Raw genomic sequence first — 20,275 nt, forward strand, 5'->3', positions numbered from 1 at the left:
TCTTGTCAGAACTTTCCAATCTTTTGGTTAAGGCCAGACGGCTATTTTAATATGATCAATTCAGCACGAATGATTGATTGATTAAAGGGTTAGAAACTATAATTTAGTCTTATATAAGTTAAAAAAAAGTCGGCCTAACAGATTAGACATGCTTGGTAAAGGACTCATGAGTTACATCTCAACACGCACGCATGATTCATACCAAGTAAAACATTTATTAATTTAATTATGCAGATGATACAGAATAACCTGTATCTTTGAGCCGGCCCCATTGCAGTTATCTGTCTTCCACTCGGAGCTTCCCGTTCTCGTGCTTTTCACGGATTCCACAGTAAGACTACTATTTTTAACTCAAAGGGACATGTACTTTTCAGTTCACAGTTCATACTGTCATGAATGCTGATAAAATAGGTTGGAGTTTTGCATGATTCCTATATTCAAACTGACAAGGAAAAGATAGTAAAACTGAGAGCAAAAGTACAGCTAGGAATAGTAACAGATTGAATCATTCATGTACATTTTGTTGTTATGTTATCTTGGGACGAGTTTTCAAGTGTCTTACCCTGCGTAGTTTTTCGTTTTTGTTCTTTCTATGTTGTCTCATTCTCTGCTTCCTTCACTCTGCAGCTAGACCTCTTCTCTGTGCTCTATGAATATGATATTGCTACTTTCTCATATATATATATATATATAATATTGAAGGGCCACAATTATTTTATTTTGGTGTTTTTTCGTTGCCTTCTTTTCACGAACGTCGTCTCGTGCATGATTCATTTTCTTTTTACGTACGTTGGGATGTATCGATAACTCCAACTGAAGCATCCTAACAAATCAATATAGGTATTGAAGTACGCACATAATATTTCTATATATAAATAATCGGTATGTGTGTGTGTGTTTTGTTTTTAGTGTGTCTTGATCAATTGCCCATTAACGTTCGAAATACAGTAAAATAAACCCTAGCGCTCACATCCCATTTTTCAAATTGGTTTTTTCTTCAAATTTTGACAAACTAGTACTACTCCCTCAAACTTGGTATCTCTAGGTCCCATTTCTTTAGGTTCTTCGCTTTGGGAAGAATCATGCTACGGTACAAGTACCATTCAGATCTCGATTCCTACCCCAAACTCACAAGTACTACTGTATTTAAAAAGACTGGCCATTGTTTTATTCGCTGAGCATTTTTACATATGCATGCCTCGTACTGTATACTTTTGAGTATTCCTTGAGCTGCCAAAACAAATATTTTTATAGATTTGTGTGTACTTCAGCCACTTTGCTTTGTCCGACATGACTCAACCATGGCTAGCTGATAGCTTTGCCTTCCATTAAAGAGGAAGTGTGGGGGCTTTGAACAAATTATGAAAAAGATGATAAATTGGAAGAAAAAGTACAAGATCAGTGCTGTAACCAATGTCATGGGTGTTCCTTCTCGAGCAAATAAAGGACAAGCATATGTCGCCCACATTTTTCTCGTTGATGGATCGAAGTAGTTTAAATTAATTAATAACGTGCTTTCTGCAATTATTGTTCTTCCTATTGTCCTTAATTACCATGGTTCCAAGAACTTTTCTCTCATCTATGACCTGGAATTTATGATGAATAGTACTACAACCCATCCAGCTGCATGGTTGATAAGGTTGTCGATCGGAAAAGATATTAAAGAACCAAATTAAGTATATGCTATTTGGTTGATCTCTTGGCATCCTACTAAGGATTTGGGACTGAATCTGTTATTCTTGTTTGGAGGGTTAATAATTTGACTTCTCGTACTAACAACGCAGTTCACTTTGACTTCTCGTACAAAGAAGTTACAATTGGATGTGTAACGGCGGGAAACGCAAGAGGTGATGCAGACAATGACAAAAACAAGAAAGAAAGACCAACAAAGAGTTTACCATATCGTTCAAAAAGGATATCTTGTGGAAGAAAGTTGCTGTGAAAAGTAATAGGCCTAGTGAGTATAAATGATCTTATATTGTGTTAAAGGGTCGTATTCGTATTGTGTCAAGGATTCGTATTATGTCAAGGCATGTATATTAACTATATGGGTCAATCCGAACACAACATGTTCAACTTATCGTGTCAAAATTTTAAATTCTAATACGGTCTATTAACATAACGGGTTGACACAATACAACTCGTTAACGAATACTATGAAATAAGTTAACCTGACCCAACCTGTTTCAATCTGTTTATGTAAATTGATTGAACAAATCTAAAATTAACCCGTTGTTTGATTACCTTATTAAGTTTAGCATAATTTTATATAAATGATAAAATCACAATATTTATAAAAAATATAAAATTAATTATAAGCCAAAATTACAATCCAAATAATAAAAATATCGAAATTAAAATCTCAACAATTTTATTTTTAGGTAAAAAAGTATAATTGTAACTTTAATTTTTTTAACAGGTCATAATGGGTTGACTTGTTATCAACCCATTAAGTAATCATGTCTTAATGGGTCAACCTGTTTTGACCAAAACCCGCTATTATCGTGTCGTATTCATGTTGGATTAACAGATTGTGTTACATATTGCTCTTGATGAGAAAGTATGATAATTGGACTAGTTTATTTGAAGAGAAATGATATTTGAAGTTTTAAGGTATGTAATTTTTGTATTTTTTTTTTTGAAAAAGTAAATAAATCTATCACCTACATGAAAAAATTAGTTTTTTATGGTGGATTAATCCAATTTTTTTTTCCAATTGGAGTATACGTTATTTATGACGCATTATAATTATATTTAGTATTACTTTTGCCTAAATAATAGTCCTTAAATTTGATAATCCACAATGTATTTTAAAATAAATGTATCATTTATTCGTATATATAACTAAAATTTGTGCATTTTTGGGTTCAATTAGTCTTCTAACAATATCAATTTTTTGCATTTTTTTACTAATATTGTTTAGAAAAGAAAAATTTTATTTTCAAATTGGTGTGTAGAGTTCACTATTTATATCACTTAAATATTGGTAATATTTGATTTATCATACTCAAATTTTAAAATTTCTCTTTTAAATTAAATTATACCATGGTAACTAGTAATGTAGCCCGACAAATTACCAATTGTCGATATACCATAAGAATAGAATAACTATTGTGATTGACCGATTGCCGATATTAGCAACGTAGAAATTACTCCATTGCCAAAATTATGAAACAAAGATCACAAGAAACATCAATTTAAAAAGAGTCGTGCTACACCCATCGACAATGTCGCCTGACAAATTCTCCCGATGAGGCCATTTGGCCTTTTTTTTTTCACCCTTAAACATTTAAAAAAAAATTACAACATCATTCAAAAAAACACTTCCTTTACCAATAAATAAAAAAAATTTATATTGGGACCCATTTTCAATAGGGATCCTTGGGACAACTAGCTAGCATAACTGATTTAAAAAAATTCCATCCCACCATGTCTTCATTCTTCATAATGCTAGCAGTGGTTATTTTCTCGAATAGTTTTATTTGAAAGTCTTTAAACAACATTTTGTTTACATAATATAATTTAATTTAAAAAATAATTTTAAAATACACATATATGATATGTAGTGTAAATACCTTGAATAACACTATTTCTCCATTCATTTCAAACCGGGCTCCCGTGTAAAAAAACATAAAGGAAGAACTGGAAAAAACAAAAAGGGAATTAAGGCAAATAATAAAGTAATAATATATGGTGGGGAAGACTGAAGAAGATAATGTCTGATGTGTTGGAACACTGTAATTATAGTAATAAAGTATATGATCGATCGAGCAATACCTTTGTCTTTATATCTTTTATCCTTCCCTTAAGTTGTAGGAACTCATGCAACCGAAGAATAAACGCAGAGCTACATTTATATATAATCATGATCATTTGAAGTGCCTTCAACAGTACTACTGGAGATGGATTAATGTTAGGTCTCTCGCAATATCCCTTCTATCATATATTAATATATATAGCCACCCTAGCTCTTGAACATTTTTTTCATTGGCGTGAATGGTTTGTGTACTGCCACAGGCTCCACGCATTTAGGAGATGTTTAGAAAATGAGATGAGATGAGAAATCTATAAATAGTAATGAAATGGTTCATGAATAATAATAAAATAGTTTGAGTTATGATATCTTGTAGACTTTTGGGAAATGAGAGAGAAAAAATTAAATAAAAAATATTACAAAGTTAAAATATTGTTAAAATATAATTTCTATTTTGAGATTTAAAAATGTTGAATTGTTTTTTGTGTTTTGTTTAGAAATTCAAGAAAATTATAATGATTATGTAATAATTAGATGAAAAAATTGAAAATTTGAAATTAAAAAGTGTATGCTTGAAATTTTGAATGGTGTTTGAATATTGAGATGTGATGATAAGATGAAATGAAATGATACCATCTGTAACATCCAAACAAACCCTAAGAGCTCCATGCGACACTCATTTTGATTAAGTTTGACCTTCATAATGTCCATTTTCTTTGAATAAACTTGAATTCATCTTAGCTGTATCTTAGTTATATATATGACATTAATGCTAGAGTGATTATCAAATATGCCAACCAAATGTGCACACTATAATATATAAATGATTTATTATTATTATTATTTATCTTTAATTATTTTTTAAAAATCCTTAAATATTAAGAAAAAAATAAATAAATTCACTAATGGTCACTTTTTTAACCTTAAAAAAAAATAAAAAATAAAAAAATATTAATGGACAAGTACATTTGGTGGACATAGTATGATTTTCCATAAGCTTTTATATATCATCTTCTTAATCATAATCTTTTGATGCAATATCAAACGATTATAAGTGAAAAATAATTACAATAATTATGTGATTAAAAAATATTAAATAATTTAGCAGTAGCTAGCTAGTGTGGAATGTGGCATGATTGTTATGTATCTAGATGTGTCTGATTATCTGTTGCATGTTGGAGTACTGTGGACTTTTCCATTGGTTCGCTGCTACACATCATGTATATAAAAAAAAGATAAAAGGAAATTCTTAAGTGCACTAAACTACATATTCACAACAATAATGATCAGTCCAAAAGGTCTCAAACTTTAAGCTATTTTTTAATATTTATTTTTCGCCTTTGTGGACCCCTGCCAACAAAAAATGAAAAGATACACCTCTCTCTCTCTCTCTCTCTATATATATATCTATATATATCACGCACAGCTGTTAATGTCCGTACGTATTAGTGCTTCGATCAATCAGTTGGATCGATATTCATCAGAAAAGGTCGAAACATCCTACGCGTACGCCATTTTCGTGTGTATATATATATATATATAAATATGATATATCATTTTCTAAAAATGATAACCTTATAATTATTTTATAACTTTTCTTGAAATGGAAAGTAATTTTGTAATATTAAAATATATTTTTAATTAATAGATCGGGTATCATGATAATTTCATTAGTTGCTTAAAAATAAATTATAAATTAATTGTGAAAGAATTATAAGTGTATTATTACTCATCATCACCTTAATATTTCGAAAACTGCATGATCAATCGATGCGAGTAATTTATAAAATATTCTCAGAAAACAAGGATTTATAATGTCTTTTTATATTTTCGAGTTTTTAGCCTATTTTGACATGAAAAATTCTATTAATTATCTTCATATATCACATTTTTTTCTCATATTGAATGTATGATATATAGATGATGACTAGAAGAATTCAATTAGTTTAAGAAGAATAAAAAAAAAAAAATGTGGTGCATGTGTGAAAATGATGAGTAGCAAAACTCCTTTGACATTAGGCTAGGTTTGGATGTACAAACTATCTCATCTGAGCTGTATTTCATCTGCCTATCAAAACAGTTAGAAACAAAATCTTATCTCATCTCTGATTTTTCAACTAATGCTACAGTAAAGATATCTACCATTTTTAATATATATAATTATCTATTAGAATTATTTATTTTATTGTAATATATAATTAGAAAAATATATTTCAGATTTTATAAAATACAGTATAATAAATAGGTCACAATATAATAATATAAAAATATATTTTGGGAAACTAAAAATATTTATGAGTTTTTAAATTAATAATATATATTAATTATTTTTAATATATTCATAATATTTTTCCACCCAATAATTAAAAATACTTTTCAATGATTGGTGAGACCCAATGCACTATTTTATCAAATCTCCAAAAAGTTAAAATCACCCCATCTCAATATCTTAACTCAAAAATCTCACTATCCAAACACATATATATATTATTTTTACAAACAATTTCATCTCATCTTAACTAAAAATTTTTACTACTATTTCAATTAAATATCCTATCTTATCTTATCTAATGCGTAACAAGTCCACTTGATAGAACAAGGATAGATCTATCATTGTACGTACTAGCCGGCCACTTGATAGAAGCTGCCAAAGTACGAACTAGCCAGCCACTTGATAGAACAAATGATCAGGGCTTTGTATATAGCAAATTAATACATATATGTATGTATGTATGTATAAGCATCATCATAACTTAATTGCCTGATTGATTACTGAAGGACGGCCAATTCCTTTGGTTGATTTAAGCCTCTAGCTGGTGAAATGAACCGATGAGTTTAAGGAAGAAAATTAAAGGTTATAAATAAATGCCATTTTTCTGATGAATTATCATGCCATGCCTGCATATATGGTCACTCATCCCTCTCACACCCCTCGGATCACTGCCTCCAAGCTGAAAATTACAATCTCATGATGAATATGTTTGCAACTTTGCTAGAGCAAAATGATCGAGGCAGGCCTATAGCATGAGAAAAAACATCTTTGCTAAATACGTAATTAATGTCCTTAATGTTAAAGGTATATGGCCTGATTGGTATAATCCCAGCATCTAAAATGGATGTCTCTAATTCGAAACCTCCCCCAAATGTATCAAAAAAATTTAACGTCCTTAATTAATTCAAATTTATTGCCTGAAATTAATAATAATCCTACGTGGGCATGCACCTTGTGAATATTCTCGAAACTATGACATGTTCTGTACGGTTAACTTATAAAAGCTGATCAGGAATTCCACCATTTTAAACCAAAATGCACGATGAGAATACAAAGTATATATGCATGATTACCATGGCTTGCTTTTTTCGATCTTCTTTTTTTTTGTCCCCATTTTTCAAGCAACTGTGGTCTTAATTATATATATATATATATTAATGTCTATATATCTTGCAGCTGTTTGATGATTTCCACTTAAACCTTATCTCGTGTCATTTTTTTAATACCAAAACTTTTGAATAATTTGATCACCATAAAAGCTTTTTAATTATTAAAAGCAATTAAATGTCTTCATCCAATTAAGATGCTAAAGAATAGCATACACATTTTATGAACGAAAATGATCATGCCATCCAATAAGGTTGAAACCCAAAGATCAATCTTTCTTTTCTCATGCAAATATTCATTGTTTCTCCAACTAGAAAATTAAAAGAAAAGTTAAACTAAGTGGGATTTTCCAAATTTAGTATAAAAGAGTTGAAAATTATGAACAAAGTGGGATGTTCCAAATTTAGTTATGTCTACCACATTCAATATTTTATATACTTATGTTATATTTATTATTGCTTCTTTTGTACACACCTATCTAAATCAAACACGGAAGCGCATCTAGATAGACTGAAATCCAAATTCCAAACGACACTTAGTGCATATATTTATGTGGAGCTAGCGTGAATCTATTTTCCCACGCAAACCACACATGATTTAGAACAATGGATTCAAGAAATGATCTGATCATGGATTAATGTATCTAACAAATAATGTTATGGACTCCCCCCCACCCCCCCCCCCCCCCTTTCCTTCCTCTCTCTCTCTCTCTCTCTCTCTCTCTCTCTCTCTCTCTCTCTCTCTCTCTCTCTCTCTCTCATCAATATAGAATAAAAGGATGCATGTGGCTGTGATCCATGTACATGATTGAGAGCGAGTGATCTCTTTTAAGGACTTGGGTTTTGAGATCATTTGCCATGATCATCGCATATATGTGTATATATAGACATGCATGCCTAATGTTGGACACTTGCAACATCAATAATGCATGCATGCATACACCACGCCAACGCGCGCTATGCATGATAGGTAAGTGAAAACAAAACAAATTAAAGCAGCCTGCAGCCCTTTGCCGTACTTCTGGCCAGTACTAGTGCCAAAACAAAAGCTTTTTAATATAGTCATGGGGTATGGCCTTCACGAAAAATTAACTTTCTATTAATTTCTTCGAGGAAATGAGAATGTTTTTGCTAGATCTTTAAAAAATCATGATTTTTATAGTATTTCTTTTATACTTCAATAAACTAATTTGCACATAATATCATGAAGAAACAATATCTCAAGCTGGGCTCATGAGGTATTCCATATATATAGAGAGAGAATAATATTCAGCATGCATATGTGGCAAAGAAATAAAAGAAAGCTGAAAATGAATGCAGCATACTGAGCAGCTGACAAAAACTTCACCCCAAAATCATTGTTTCTGCTACAGCTAGGTAACTGGCAACCGTCTTTAACTGCCCGACCTCCCCATGTGTCGTGCCACGTGAATTGCATATGCATGTACGTAGATTGATATTATTAGGCATGTATGTGCATGCGCTCGTGCTCACAGGCCAATGTCTCATGTATGTGGGTCATCTAGTCGTGGAAGGGGCAGCCCATGTCTCATCATGGTGTGTGTGTGATGGTCATGTATCCTATATATATATGATCGATGATGTATTGGAGGCGAATGATCAGTAAATTAAGATCATATCCTATTATTGGTGTGTGACATTGGCAACCATACACACATGAAAGAAAATTTGAACATTCTAATTACTTATTGTCCAAGGATAAAAAGGAGAAATTGTAGGGGACGGTGGAAGGATCGATATGCGTTGAGTTAATAAAAAGAACAACAAAATGACGCATTGAGCAGTGTTTTTCTCTTTATAACACATCTGAAAATGATGAGTAACGAAAGGTCGATCGGTGGCTTTTGGGACCCCACTTGTGTTCATATGGGACAACTAATGATCAAAACAAATCTAACCGCAAAATACCAAAATAAACTTTACTACTTTTTTTCCTTGGAAATGACCAAATGTTTTGAGTGAAAAGCGTAGGATCATGAGTTCTCATCCCACTTATATTCTTGTGCTGTTGGACAAAAACACCCTTCAACATGATCGATCTTCATGATCTACTCCCATTGATCACAAAAACATCTCCTAACAAGTTGCCATGACAGCTCCCCCCAAGCTAGCGAGGCACCAAAATACATTCAAGAGGAGATATCTGCCGCCAATTTAGAGAGATCAAGCAACTTGTATTGGGAAGTCGATTTTCGTTAATTTACTTTACATGAAGGCAGGCCAGCATTGTCCATATTTGAGAAAAAGATTAGGATTCAAATTAGTAAAGGGGGATATTGTCCTATAGCTCAGAAAGATCAAAGGAATTGAGGGGGAGCTTTTGGGGGGGGGGGGGGGGGGGGGGGGGGGAGGGGTTGGAGGGGAGGGGGGTGGTCGGGGATGGGTGGGGGGTGTGACTGATTTAGGTGTTTTTCTACTTGAGGACAAGACAGAGGCACATGGAGAGAGCGAGGGCCCTTCCCTTTCGTGTAATACCTCTTGGGGTTTTTGAGAGTTTGAGATAGATGCCTCTCTTTGGTTCAGTTATGTTGTCTGTAAAGGACAGGATAGTCCTTTCTTGTTTTGTTCTTTTCCCTATCCAATACAAAAACACTTGCTCCCCTTTCATATCTTGTCCCCTTCTGTCAACACCACTCAACCCTCTTTTAAGAAACTACCAATCCGTCCAACACACTAATAATCTCATCCCACCTTTGAAAAAATCCACCCTAGCTTCCCCCGTCTTCAAAGAAATATAAAATATAACAGACATTTAAATGAAAACAAATTAAGAATGAGAAAGGGAAAGAAAATTCGGTATATATCTTCAATTATGACTGGATAATTATTTATAAGAAAATTATATAAAAATAAAGTAAAATAATATTTACAATTCTAAAATGTGTAAGCCGGCCTTTGCATTCCATTTGAAAAAAGTGAATAAATATGAAATTTATATAAAAAATTAATTTTTAATAATGAATCTTACTCTAAGATCTTTTATAAAGAGAATGTGCAGAACTTGTATACTCTAAAATTGTATATAGCATTACTAAAAAATAAATATAATAAATATCTTGATCATTATAAAAATCAAAAGATATTAGTTAGATTCTATATTTATGAAAATTAAATCAGTAAAGGAATTAAATTAAATTCATGATTCGATAATATCCGCCAAAAAAGGCATGAGTAATACTAGTCTTGCTGCTTTCTATATAAACTCAATTTCGTAGTTATCATCTCATCATTATGAAAATCAAATAATACCACATAGATTCTATATTTATGAAAATTAAATCAATAGAGGAATTAAATTAAATTCATGATTTGATAATATCCGCCTAAAAAGGCATGAGTAATAGTCTTGCTGCTTTTTATATAAACTCAGCTTCGTAGTTATCATCTCATCATTATGAAAATCAAATGATATTAGTTAAATTTGATATTTATGAAAATTAAATCAGTAGAGGAATTAAATTAAATTCATGATCTGATAAGATCCGCCAAAAAGGCAGCATTAGTCTTGCTGCTTTCTATATAAACTCAGCTTCGTAGTTATCAATATCTCAAGCTTCATTCGTGTTATCCCGTGTGTTCTCGACCACAGCTCATGAAGTACTTCTGCCACTGTACGTTCCCCACTACTTCCAACTTCTTTCAAACTAGTTTCTATAGTTGATTGCGACACCCATTTCTTCTGCACACAAACATCTCTCTCTCTCTCTCTCTCACTTGTTGTCTTCCTCGATCTGGCACAACTTTCACGATGCCTTCAAGACTATCAGATGCCTTTAGAGCCCATCCTGTCCACCTATACCCCAAACACCCGGACTTCAACTCTCTACAAGAATTACCTGACTCCTACGCATGGGGACTGCTGGATCACGAGCTTCCTAATTCCAGCAGTGCTCAGTCATTTGGCTCCTCAGATAATTCCGTGCCAGTTATCGATCTTACTGACCCGAATGCCCTCGCCCTTATCGGCCATGCATGCAAAACTTGGGGTGTCTTCCAAGTTACAAACCATGGCATCTCCAACAACTTGCTTGATGACGTTGAGAGCACTGCTCGGAGCCTTTTCTCTCTTCCCGTCCATCAAAAGCTCAAAGCAGCTCGTTCCCCCGATGGTGTCTCCGGCTATGGCCACGCTCGGATCTCTTCCTTCTTCCCAAAGCTCATGTGGTCCGAGGGTTATACTATCGTAGGCTCGCCATTCGAGCAATTCCGCCAACTTTGGCCCCAAGATCACGGCAAATTCTGGTACTATCTTACATGCTCATGCACGCGTAAAAGCGCATTAATCTTGTTTGCTTTTTTCATGGTCGTATTCTTCTTTCTTTCTTCTGTTTTTGGGTGTGTATGTGGGGAAGTACTAAAAGCTAATTAAATACAAAACCCATTTCTTCTCTTAATGCAATTAATTACCAAAGCTTCTAACAATTATAAGACCCATAATTGCTACTGTGTGCCTAGTTTCATATCCATAATGTTTGTTAGGATCTTAATTAATTTCCTATCATAAATGGTATTTCTGATTATATTTACTTTTTCTTTCATTTCAGCGACATAATTGAAGAGTACGAGAGAGAGATGAAGAAGCTTGCAGTGAGGCTTATGTGGCTAATGCTAGGCTCGTTGGGCATCTCTAAGGAAGACGTCAAATGGGCTGGCCCAAAAGCCGACTTCAAAGACGCATCAGGTGCCTTGCAATTGAATTCATATCCGGCTTGTCCGGACCCAAACCGAGCCATGGGTCTAGCAGCGCACACCGATTCAACCCTGCTCACCATTCTCCACCAGAACAACACAAGTGGATTGCAGGTACACCGGGAAGGGACCGGGTGGGTCACGGTTCCACCACTTCCCAGTGCACTGATCATCAACGTCGGCGACCTCCTACACATACTATCAAACGGTTCGTACCCGAGCGTGCTCCACCGGGCAGTAGTGAACCGGACCCAGCATCGTCTCTCGGTTGCTTACCTGTACGGCCCACCGGCCAGTGAGGAAATCTCACCATTTTCGAAGCTTTTAGGACCCAGTCAACCACCACTTTATAGGCCAGTCACTTGGAGCGAGTACCTTGGTACCAAGGCCAAGCATTTCAACATGGCACTTTCCTCTGTCCGGCTTTGTTCCCCTCAAAATGGAGGAATACTGGTTGCCGCAAATGATCATAAGAGACTACAAGCATGGCCAGAAAATTAATTTGCTTTGATTTTTTTTTAATATATTTTTCATGTCTACCCTTTTGTTTTTCATGCTGTTTTTATTTGACCATGTTATCATTGGTAAGCAATCTCATTTTGTCAAGGAACATTGGTTGATTATCAAAAAAGACCCATAGAGGATAAAGTTAATTAGACCAGATTACATACAAAAGATGCAAACAAAACAACGTTTGATATCTTTTGCATGCGTTTGTAATGGAAAAGATAGAGAAAAAAAGTTGTTGAATTTGAATATTCAAGCCGACAGAATTTGATTGTGATGAATAAATAAATAGATCATAATCGTTAATTTTCTATGAAAACAAAATTAAATTAATGAAAGACCATCTTTTCAAGGTTTTGGTGAATCCGGCCGTCATCTCCCTTGACCCTTCAACGATTTTTGCCTTTTTATATAGTTTTTCCCCAACACGACAACTGAACAATATCAAGCAAATTAACCAATATTACAATACGAGACTGTAAACTATGTATGATTGTTTCATTGATTTGACTTCCAAACTTGGATTGATTCGGCGTCATTGTAAAGGGCCAAAGGCACAAATGTCAGTCATTTCAATGCTTTTTAACAATTACATGCCCTGTAATCTGAAGATGATGTTGGCTTCTGCAACCACGTGCACCTAATTGACATTGGCCGGCCGGCCTAAGTTCCAACATTCAGTCTATGTTAAAAGATGATTTTAAAGGATAATGTATAATTTTCTTTTTGATCATTGAGTAGAAAGATGCCCCTTTATCTGCTGTAGAGAGACTTGGATAGATTCCTAATCTGTGGGGTTCTCAGAAAATTTATAAAGAGCTCATCTATGACGTAGCCAATGGATTAGTTAACCGGAATGGATGCCTATTACAGCTTTCACATTCATTTGGCCTTATTATGGCTTACATGATTGATCGAGTAGGACAAAATCTTTCTGGATTTAGAATCCTCATTTTTGTCCTCGACAATAATTACTAGAGAAATATGTAATAATAAAAAAGATTCTATAAAAATAAATATATAAAATAATATAATTATGTTAAATTTATTTTATAATAAAAATAATTTTATAATTTAATGTACCATATCAAATCACATCAATCTATAAATTTTTTTTATAATTAAAATATTTCTCTTAAAGTATTATTATTAGTATGGACTTCAGAATTCGAAAGAGTCACACCACAACCCTATTTTCAGCTGTTATAAATGTATCGTTAGAAGCTGATCATAAGTTGTTCTAGTAATATGATAAAACTTAGTGTTGTACTGATCCACTATATGCCGAAGTTTGCAGCTCTAAAATTACGTTTAGATATTGAGTTGAATTAACATGAGTTGAGTTCTTTATAAATAATAATGAATTAAGATGATGAAATAATTTTTATAAAATCTATTTAAAATGAATTTAAATATATTTATATATTAAAATAAGTTTAAATTTAATTCAGGCAATATTAGAATCAATCCCAATCATATCATTAGAAACTAGATTTTTTATTTTTTTCTTAAGTGTCTGATCTAATTTTAGCAAGTCTATTCAGCTAATGGCCTGCATGCCCTAGCTAAAAAATTCTGAACACCCAAAAGAAATTTCAAGACGGTGGATTTCTAAAGTCAATGTCTTTTCAAATTATTCAGGTACCTTTTGTCCTTTTCAATGCCCTAGTTCCTTCCACGTAGTGCCAACTCCTAAGCATATATAATCAAGGACCAAGGGCCTCCCTCTTTTACTTGCAAATCTAGATCTCCTATAATTATTAAGTATATCACTTAGATTGTGATTGAAACTTTGGACAATCAAATAATTTCAGATATTTTATGAATAATAATATAAAATAAGTAAATAATAATAATAAAATAATAAATAATATTAAAATATTTTCATAATATTTTAGTATCCAAACTAACCCTTAATTGCATGTCAATTTCGCCTCAAAATAGAAAAATTGCTAATATATATATATATACTTATAGAAATATAAATTTCTTCTTGCATAATCTATAATTACGTTAAATGGGTCACACCCATCAATATTATTAGAAGCATTCTGATCATGACCCCACATCGCATAATAGATCCAAAGCTCATTTACTACCCCACTCTGTTTGGTCTTATAAATCCTCAACATATATCCATGAAGCTTCTTTTGACACATCAAAAGTTGTCGAGAGTACGTAATAAAATCATCATACATTTTATTTTTCTTATCTTAACTCACTCGCACTGTTTTTTGTGATATATTCTAAGTGAAACTTTACCGATGATGATGATTTCAACTCTTGTATACTCCTTAACAATGCTTTTAATTGCCAGAGTCCAAAGTACATATTTTGCTACTCAACTTATAACATTCTTTTATGCAATGCATATCTTTATACTATATACTATCCACATGTCATAATTTTTTGATAATTCTCCTTTTAATTTATGATAAAATATTTAAAAAATTACCACACGAGATTCTAAAGCTTAAGATGTTAATGGAATCTTGATTGTTGAAGAACTTGACCTCGTGTATGATATATGCATGAAATAATATTATTAATTATACATGGAGTAACGACCCTTTAATTTACAAGATCATATATATAGTACTAAGTCGTACTTGGAATTTGAAAGCATATATGCATGCTCGATCCACAAGTTTACAACTTTTTTTTTTTTTTTTTTTTTTTAAATTTCTGTGGAAATATCTATGCTAACTCTTTGCATTAAATTGCCCTTTTATCATCTTTATATTATCTGACTTGACTTGATGCAAATTCTTGGCCGTATTAAATTAGAAGGAGTTGGCCATTGATCAAGATAACGATCAAGTCCATCCTATCATCCTATCATTGCTCTGTTTTGAGACATTTTGATTGTCCTTCACGGGCATGCCTTTTTCTAATTCAAATATTGTACAGTCGATTGTTTTTACGTATTTTTTTTTTATTTATTAATGTAATCGATTAGTTATTTTTTAATATAAAATAAGATACTGCACTAAACGACAAGGGAAATTGCAAGTTGATACATGATAACAAACCAAAAAGTGTGTCGTCTAAGACTCTAATGATGTGATGTAACCCGTCAATAATTTCTACACCAATTTCAATGAAGTTACTACAGATCTCAGTAATAAGGAATTTGAATCAAGATTAGGCACCCTAGAGTCTAAAAATGAATATATTGTTCTACAAAACAAAAATCGCCGCAATTGGTGATTTTTCTTCGTAGTGATTTAACCGATCTTACAAGGAAGAGTACATATTAATTAAAGAAAAATATAATTATAAATATAATTATATATTAATTTATGTATTAATATGATGTGATTGATTAAAAAATAAATTTTATTAAAAATAGTGTTAATTTAAATTTTAAATATGAATAAATCAATATTGATATATAGATTAATGTGCAACTGTACTTATATGTAGTAAAACTCATCAATTGAAGACAATATTACAAAAAATTCAAAAGACGAAAAAATAAATAAATTTAATTGTATTAAAAATACCGCAAAATTTAATTGGATGATTAATTAACGTTGACGCATGGAATTATGATTATTGATGAAGTCCTTAAAAAATCTTTAAAATATATGCTATTTTTTTGAAAACCAAAAATACATTTGATTATTTCCCAAAAAACTTGATGAACATGATCTAGACACAGCATAAATTAGCGTATTTGTAATCAAGTTAGCGAGTAAATTAGGATATCATTTAAACGGTATAATTTGATTTGTAAAGATTAATTTTTTTTAAAATTAAATTATATCATGTAAATAATTACTAGGAAAGTTATCGGCCACACGGACTTATAAACATGTTAATTTTTCAATCTAAATATATATGATAGAAAAGTTTATCCACTTTCATCATATATATATATACGAGTACATTATATATATATTTGAAAAATTCAACATTTTCACTACTATTCATTAATTTATTATTAATTTTTACCTACTTTTACTACTATTTATTACTTTTTACCTATTTTTTATTACTATTTATTACTTTATTATTACTTTTCACCTACTTTTTATTACTATTCACAACTCTCCTCAACACTTCTTAACACCCAAACCCATCCTAATCTCTCTCTCTCTCTCTCTCTCTCTCTCTCTCTCTCTCTCTCTCTATATATATATATATATACATATATAATAGCAGTGTACATGCACGATGACGCCCTTGATCTATCTAAGGACGCAATATTAATACTTGATTAGTAATATGACAAATCAACACAACCTTAATTTCATGGGTAGTACTACTTATAAATCCTTGTCTCTTACGTACGTACCCATAATTTAATATTAATTAAATATTTTATCATATATGCATGCATGGGTCACCTCGTTTATTAGTCTATTAATATATATAATAGGTCGTCATGTTACTTACATTGTTTTTTTGTTCCTAATTTAATTTAATATGTTTCTTACTTTATTATTTTCCTAACAAACAATACATGATATATATATATATTGATATTATTAGCCATGTAAGTACATGGCAACATGAAAGTACCATATATATTACAAACAGCAAATTAAACTGCAACGTACACAAATTAAACTTGAGGGATCGAGTTGATGATCATGATCAACATGAAAATAAATTTCAAACACCACAGTAAACTTTGAGAGGACTCTCGGCATTCCGGCCTTCCTCCGTCTCAAAGAAACGAAGGAACTTTTGATGATGAAAGGACTTGAAACTTAGTGGATGTTGCTCATCGACAAGCTCCTCAGGAACTTGTATCATTCCTTCACTGAACGAAAAGAGCCCCGTTGAGTATCTCACTTCTTTTGTGTCGAGAACCACTCTATGTCTAGCTGAACGTATTCTGCCATTGCTCCATCCCTGCATGCTCCCGTACATCAAACACATTAATGCTCTTCTCCGGTCTAAGTTATACATATACTATATATATATTGAAAGAGCTAGGATGGCGCATACCATGAGTACATCTCCAGCCAAGAAAACAAAGGAATGTGGCAATAAATCACAAGTAATCCACTTGCCGTCCTTTGTTTCTATCTCCAATCCGTCAATATAAAGTTGCTGGATTATTGCTGCGAAGCTTTTGTCCGTATGAGCACGAAAACCCATATTACTCTCATTCGTCTCAGGTACTTTATATTTCATGAGCCGCAGAAGGTAATATGTGGACTCTTGGTGAGATTCAAAGTGCTTATCAAGTACCCCATAACTTTCGAAAATCATTGTCTGTATCATTTGATCTAATTCTGCTACCAGCTTTGAGTATGTAAACACGGTTTCACTGGCAAAGAAATATCATTAATATATACATGATAATCCTAGTTAAATATATATGACTAGAAAACCTGAGATTTTACCTGAAATGCTCATTCCCATTAGGCCACATGAGATTTGTAAATTTCTGGGTCCCTTCTAGGGTTGTTGCGTTATCGATTCCTGTGCTTTCATGCAAAGGGATGACGGGGATATCGCCTACATAGCCATGGTAAGTCCTCTCCGGAGTGTTTTTCACTTTGGTTTCTATTGGGAGATCGAAGAACTCTTTTCCTGCATCGTGAATCGCTTTTTCTAACACTTTTGTAACTTTATTGTACACTGCTATGAAACTGCCATACTCTTCTATTGCACGCCTAACATCCTTGCATGTCGAGGACCAAAAATTAGTTCCAGGCTTCAATTTGTCGTTGGAAAAGTCAATAATAGGAACCTTTGGAAGTGTTTCAGAGCTCATGATGTAGTCCTACTTTTTTTTTTCCTTCTAAGGTTTCCCTGAAAGTCGGATCTATATGGGATTGAGATATTTGTTAGTTTCATGCTACGTATATATATAGAGGAGATCAGGTCGACTCGATCTGCTTTTGAGTTTCAGATGAAAGTACGACGAACGAGTAAGAGGCTATATAATAATCATTAATCAAGATGGAAAATGCTAGTATTGCCTACGTTTGCCGGCTTCATTTTGATTCTTTATGTATTTAATTTTTTCAAATTTTTTTATTTAATAATTAAAGAAGACACTTTTATGATATTGGTATATATATATATATTTTTTAAAAAAAAATATTTAAATATATTAAAAAAAAAGATAAAAAACTTATACTAATGGACATGCCAACTGTCAAAGTTGGGCGGCGCTAGCTCACACTAGCATTGCTAGCTCAATCAATATATCATCAATCGTTTGTGTATGCGTGCATGTAATTTTACTCTACGATATATTTATCGGAATAAATATTTGAGCAGCATTAAATAATTAATAAATATTATAGAGTTTATTTTATATGTATATGTCTCTCCCTTAAGACATAGGCCTTGTTTGTTTAATTAAAATAAAAAATTTTATTTTATCTCATCATTACAATTTTTTTAAATTTCTATATAAAATATAATAAACAATCTAATTTTTTCAAATCTCAATACAAAATTAATATTCAAAATTAATATTATAATAATATTTTATTAATTACTATTTAAAACATCTCATCTCATCTATATAATCAAACGGGACCTTAGTTCGAATAAAAATTTAGAGATCTTAATACATATATATATATATATATATGCGCCCACTATCTAGCAAAGCCTTATTATAAATGGAAAAATGATACTTACAGTTGTGAGTACGCAAACGTCGTGCAATTATTTTTAAAAAAATAAATAAATATAAGAACTACATGAAAAAAATTAATTTTTTAATAGTAAACTCTCACTATTTTTCAAAGCGACTATACAGTGATTGTACACTCTACTACTGTATGTAACATTAGTCAAATAAATGATCACCATAGAAAGGGTACAAGATAGCAAATACTCTATGTGTAGTTATTTTTGCATACTCATTATGCATTGATCTGCTGATATGATTGGTTGCGTCACTTTATTTTTAATATCTAAAAAGTGTTGAATTCCGCTCCATTAGTGGAGTGTGTAAAAATTATGTAAAAGTGAATATATATAGTAGAATTAAAAAGATAAATTAAGGACCAAGAATATATTCTATCAATTCCAAGTAAAATTGATGATATTCATTTAAAAAAATATGGAGCATTTTAGTTATTTGGCTCGTCGGTTGTCAAGATACGGTGAGATGAGAAAAACAATTAATATCCTCCCGAATTAATTACCTTAATTAAATGGTTCATCTCTATTTCTAGTTACGATTAATATCTAATTTCCTCATTTAATTCTCATCTGATCAGTTGTTCCTATCGAAGTTTGTAATTAAAAAACAAAGTAATAAAATATATAATACTGTACAAATAGTTTTTTATGAAGATTTGGGTTCTAATTTTTTATACGACAAGTCTCGTATAAATCTTTTGTAAAAAAGTGAATCTCACTAATAAATAATAATTTTTTTTATACTTTTTTTAAATGGTTTCTACTTTTTTACAATGACTTACATAAAGCTTGTTTCTTGTTTGAAAAAAGATACACAACCTCCACACGTTACACTTTTTTTAATTTTTTTCTTTTATCAAATATTTAATATATGGATAATGAATAGAAAAATTTAATTAGTTTAAAAAGAATAAACTCAAGAAAAAAAAATCTTAAAAAATATTAAAAAAAATATGGTGTGAAGAGGTTAGGAGGTTGTGTAGCATTGCTTTTTTTTTTTTTTACAAGTCAGGGTGGAAGGTTTCAAATCTAAATTTTTCATTTAAAAAATCAGATCATATGTCATCAAACCATTAGATTTTTGGCCCTGCGATATGCACGTCAAATATATATATATATAAAATATGGATAGATATGTTTTTTAATTAGGCATGCAGTACCACGCATGAATAATTTAATTTCTCTATAAATTAAATTGTAAAGAATAAGATGTTTGTCCTAGCTAGCAAATTAATTAAATGTCCTTGATCTCCTCCATCGGATATATATACACGTCTGGTACGTACTACAAAACAACGTTAA

General features: G+C 31.8%; 2 protein-coding genes across 2 annotated transcripts; one reads left to right on the plus strand and one right to left on the minus strand.

The window, feature by feature from the left end:
- The first annotated feature begins 10,717 nt into the window (after positions 1 to 10,717).
- On the plus strand, positions 10,718 to 12,452 carry LOC122301087 (gibberellin 3-beta-dioxygenase 1-like). The gene is made up of 2 exons (XM_043112173.1): positions 10,718 to 11,395; positions 11,698 to 12,452. The coding sequence occupies exons 1-2, from the start codon at positions 10,902 to 10,904 to the stop codon at positions 12,341 to 12,343; spliced, it is 1,140 nt and encodes a 379-aa protein (XP_042968107.1). The 5' UTR covers positions 10,718 to 10,901; the 3' UTR covers positions 12,344 to 12,452.
- Positions 12,453 to 16,818: 4,366 nt separating this feature from the next.
- On the minus strand, positions 16,819 to 18,132 carry LOC122295402 (probable 2-oxoglutarate-dependent dioxygenase AOP1). The gene is made up of 3 exons (XM_043104412.1): positions 17,710 to 18,132; positions 17,309 to 17,633; positions 16,819 to 17,212 (listed from the first exon to the last, which is right to left on the minus strand). The coding sequence occupies exons 1-3, from the start codon at positions 18,081 to 18,083 to the stop codon at positions 16,970 to 16,972; spliced, it is 942 nt and encodes a 313-aa protein (XP_042960346.1). The 5' UTR covers positions 18,084 to 18,132; the 3' UTR covers positions 16,819 to 16,969.
- Between the last annotated feature and the right edge of the window lie 2,143 nt (positions 18,133 to 20,275).

This window comes from Carya illinoinensis, chromosome 2 (assembly GCF_018687715.1).
Source record: "Carya illinoinensis cultivar Pawnee chromosome 2, C.illinoinensisPawnee_v1, whole genome shotgun sequence".
Taxonomy (NCBI): domain Eukaryota; kingdom Viridiplantae; phylum Streptophyta; class Magnoliopsida; order Fagales; family Juglandaceae; genus Carya; species Carya illinoinensis.

What these genes read in the sequence shown, in the direction of transcription:
- LOC122301087 (XM_043112173.1), top strand. Translation starts at nt 10,902, where the DNA reads ATGCCTTCAAGACTATCAGATGCCTTTAGAGCCCATCCTGTCCACCTA. An exon ending in CAAGATCACGGCAAATTCTG is followed by an intron (nt 11,396 to 11,697) that starts GTACTATCTTAC and finishes CTTTCATTTCAG; the next exon opens with CGACATAATTGAAGAGTACG.
- LOC122295402 (XM_043104412.1), bottom strand. Translation starts at nt 18,083, where the DNA reads ATGAGCTCTGAAACACTTCCAAAGGTTCCTATTATTGACTTTTCCAAC. An exon ending in AATGGGAATGAGCATTTCAG is followed by an intron (nt 17,634 to 17,709) that starts GTAAAATCTCAG and finishes TTTCTTTGCCAG; the next exon opens with TGAAACCGTGTTTACATACT. An exon ending in TGGCTGGAGATGTACTCATG is followed by an intron (nt 17,213 to 17,308) that starts GTATGCGCCATC and finishes GGGAGCATGCAG; the next exon opens with GGATGGAGCAATGGCAGAAT.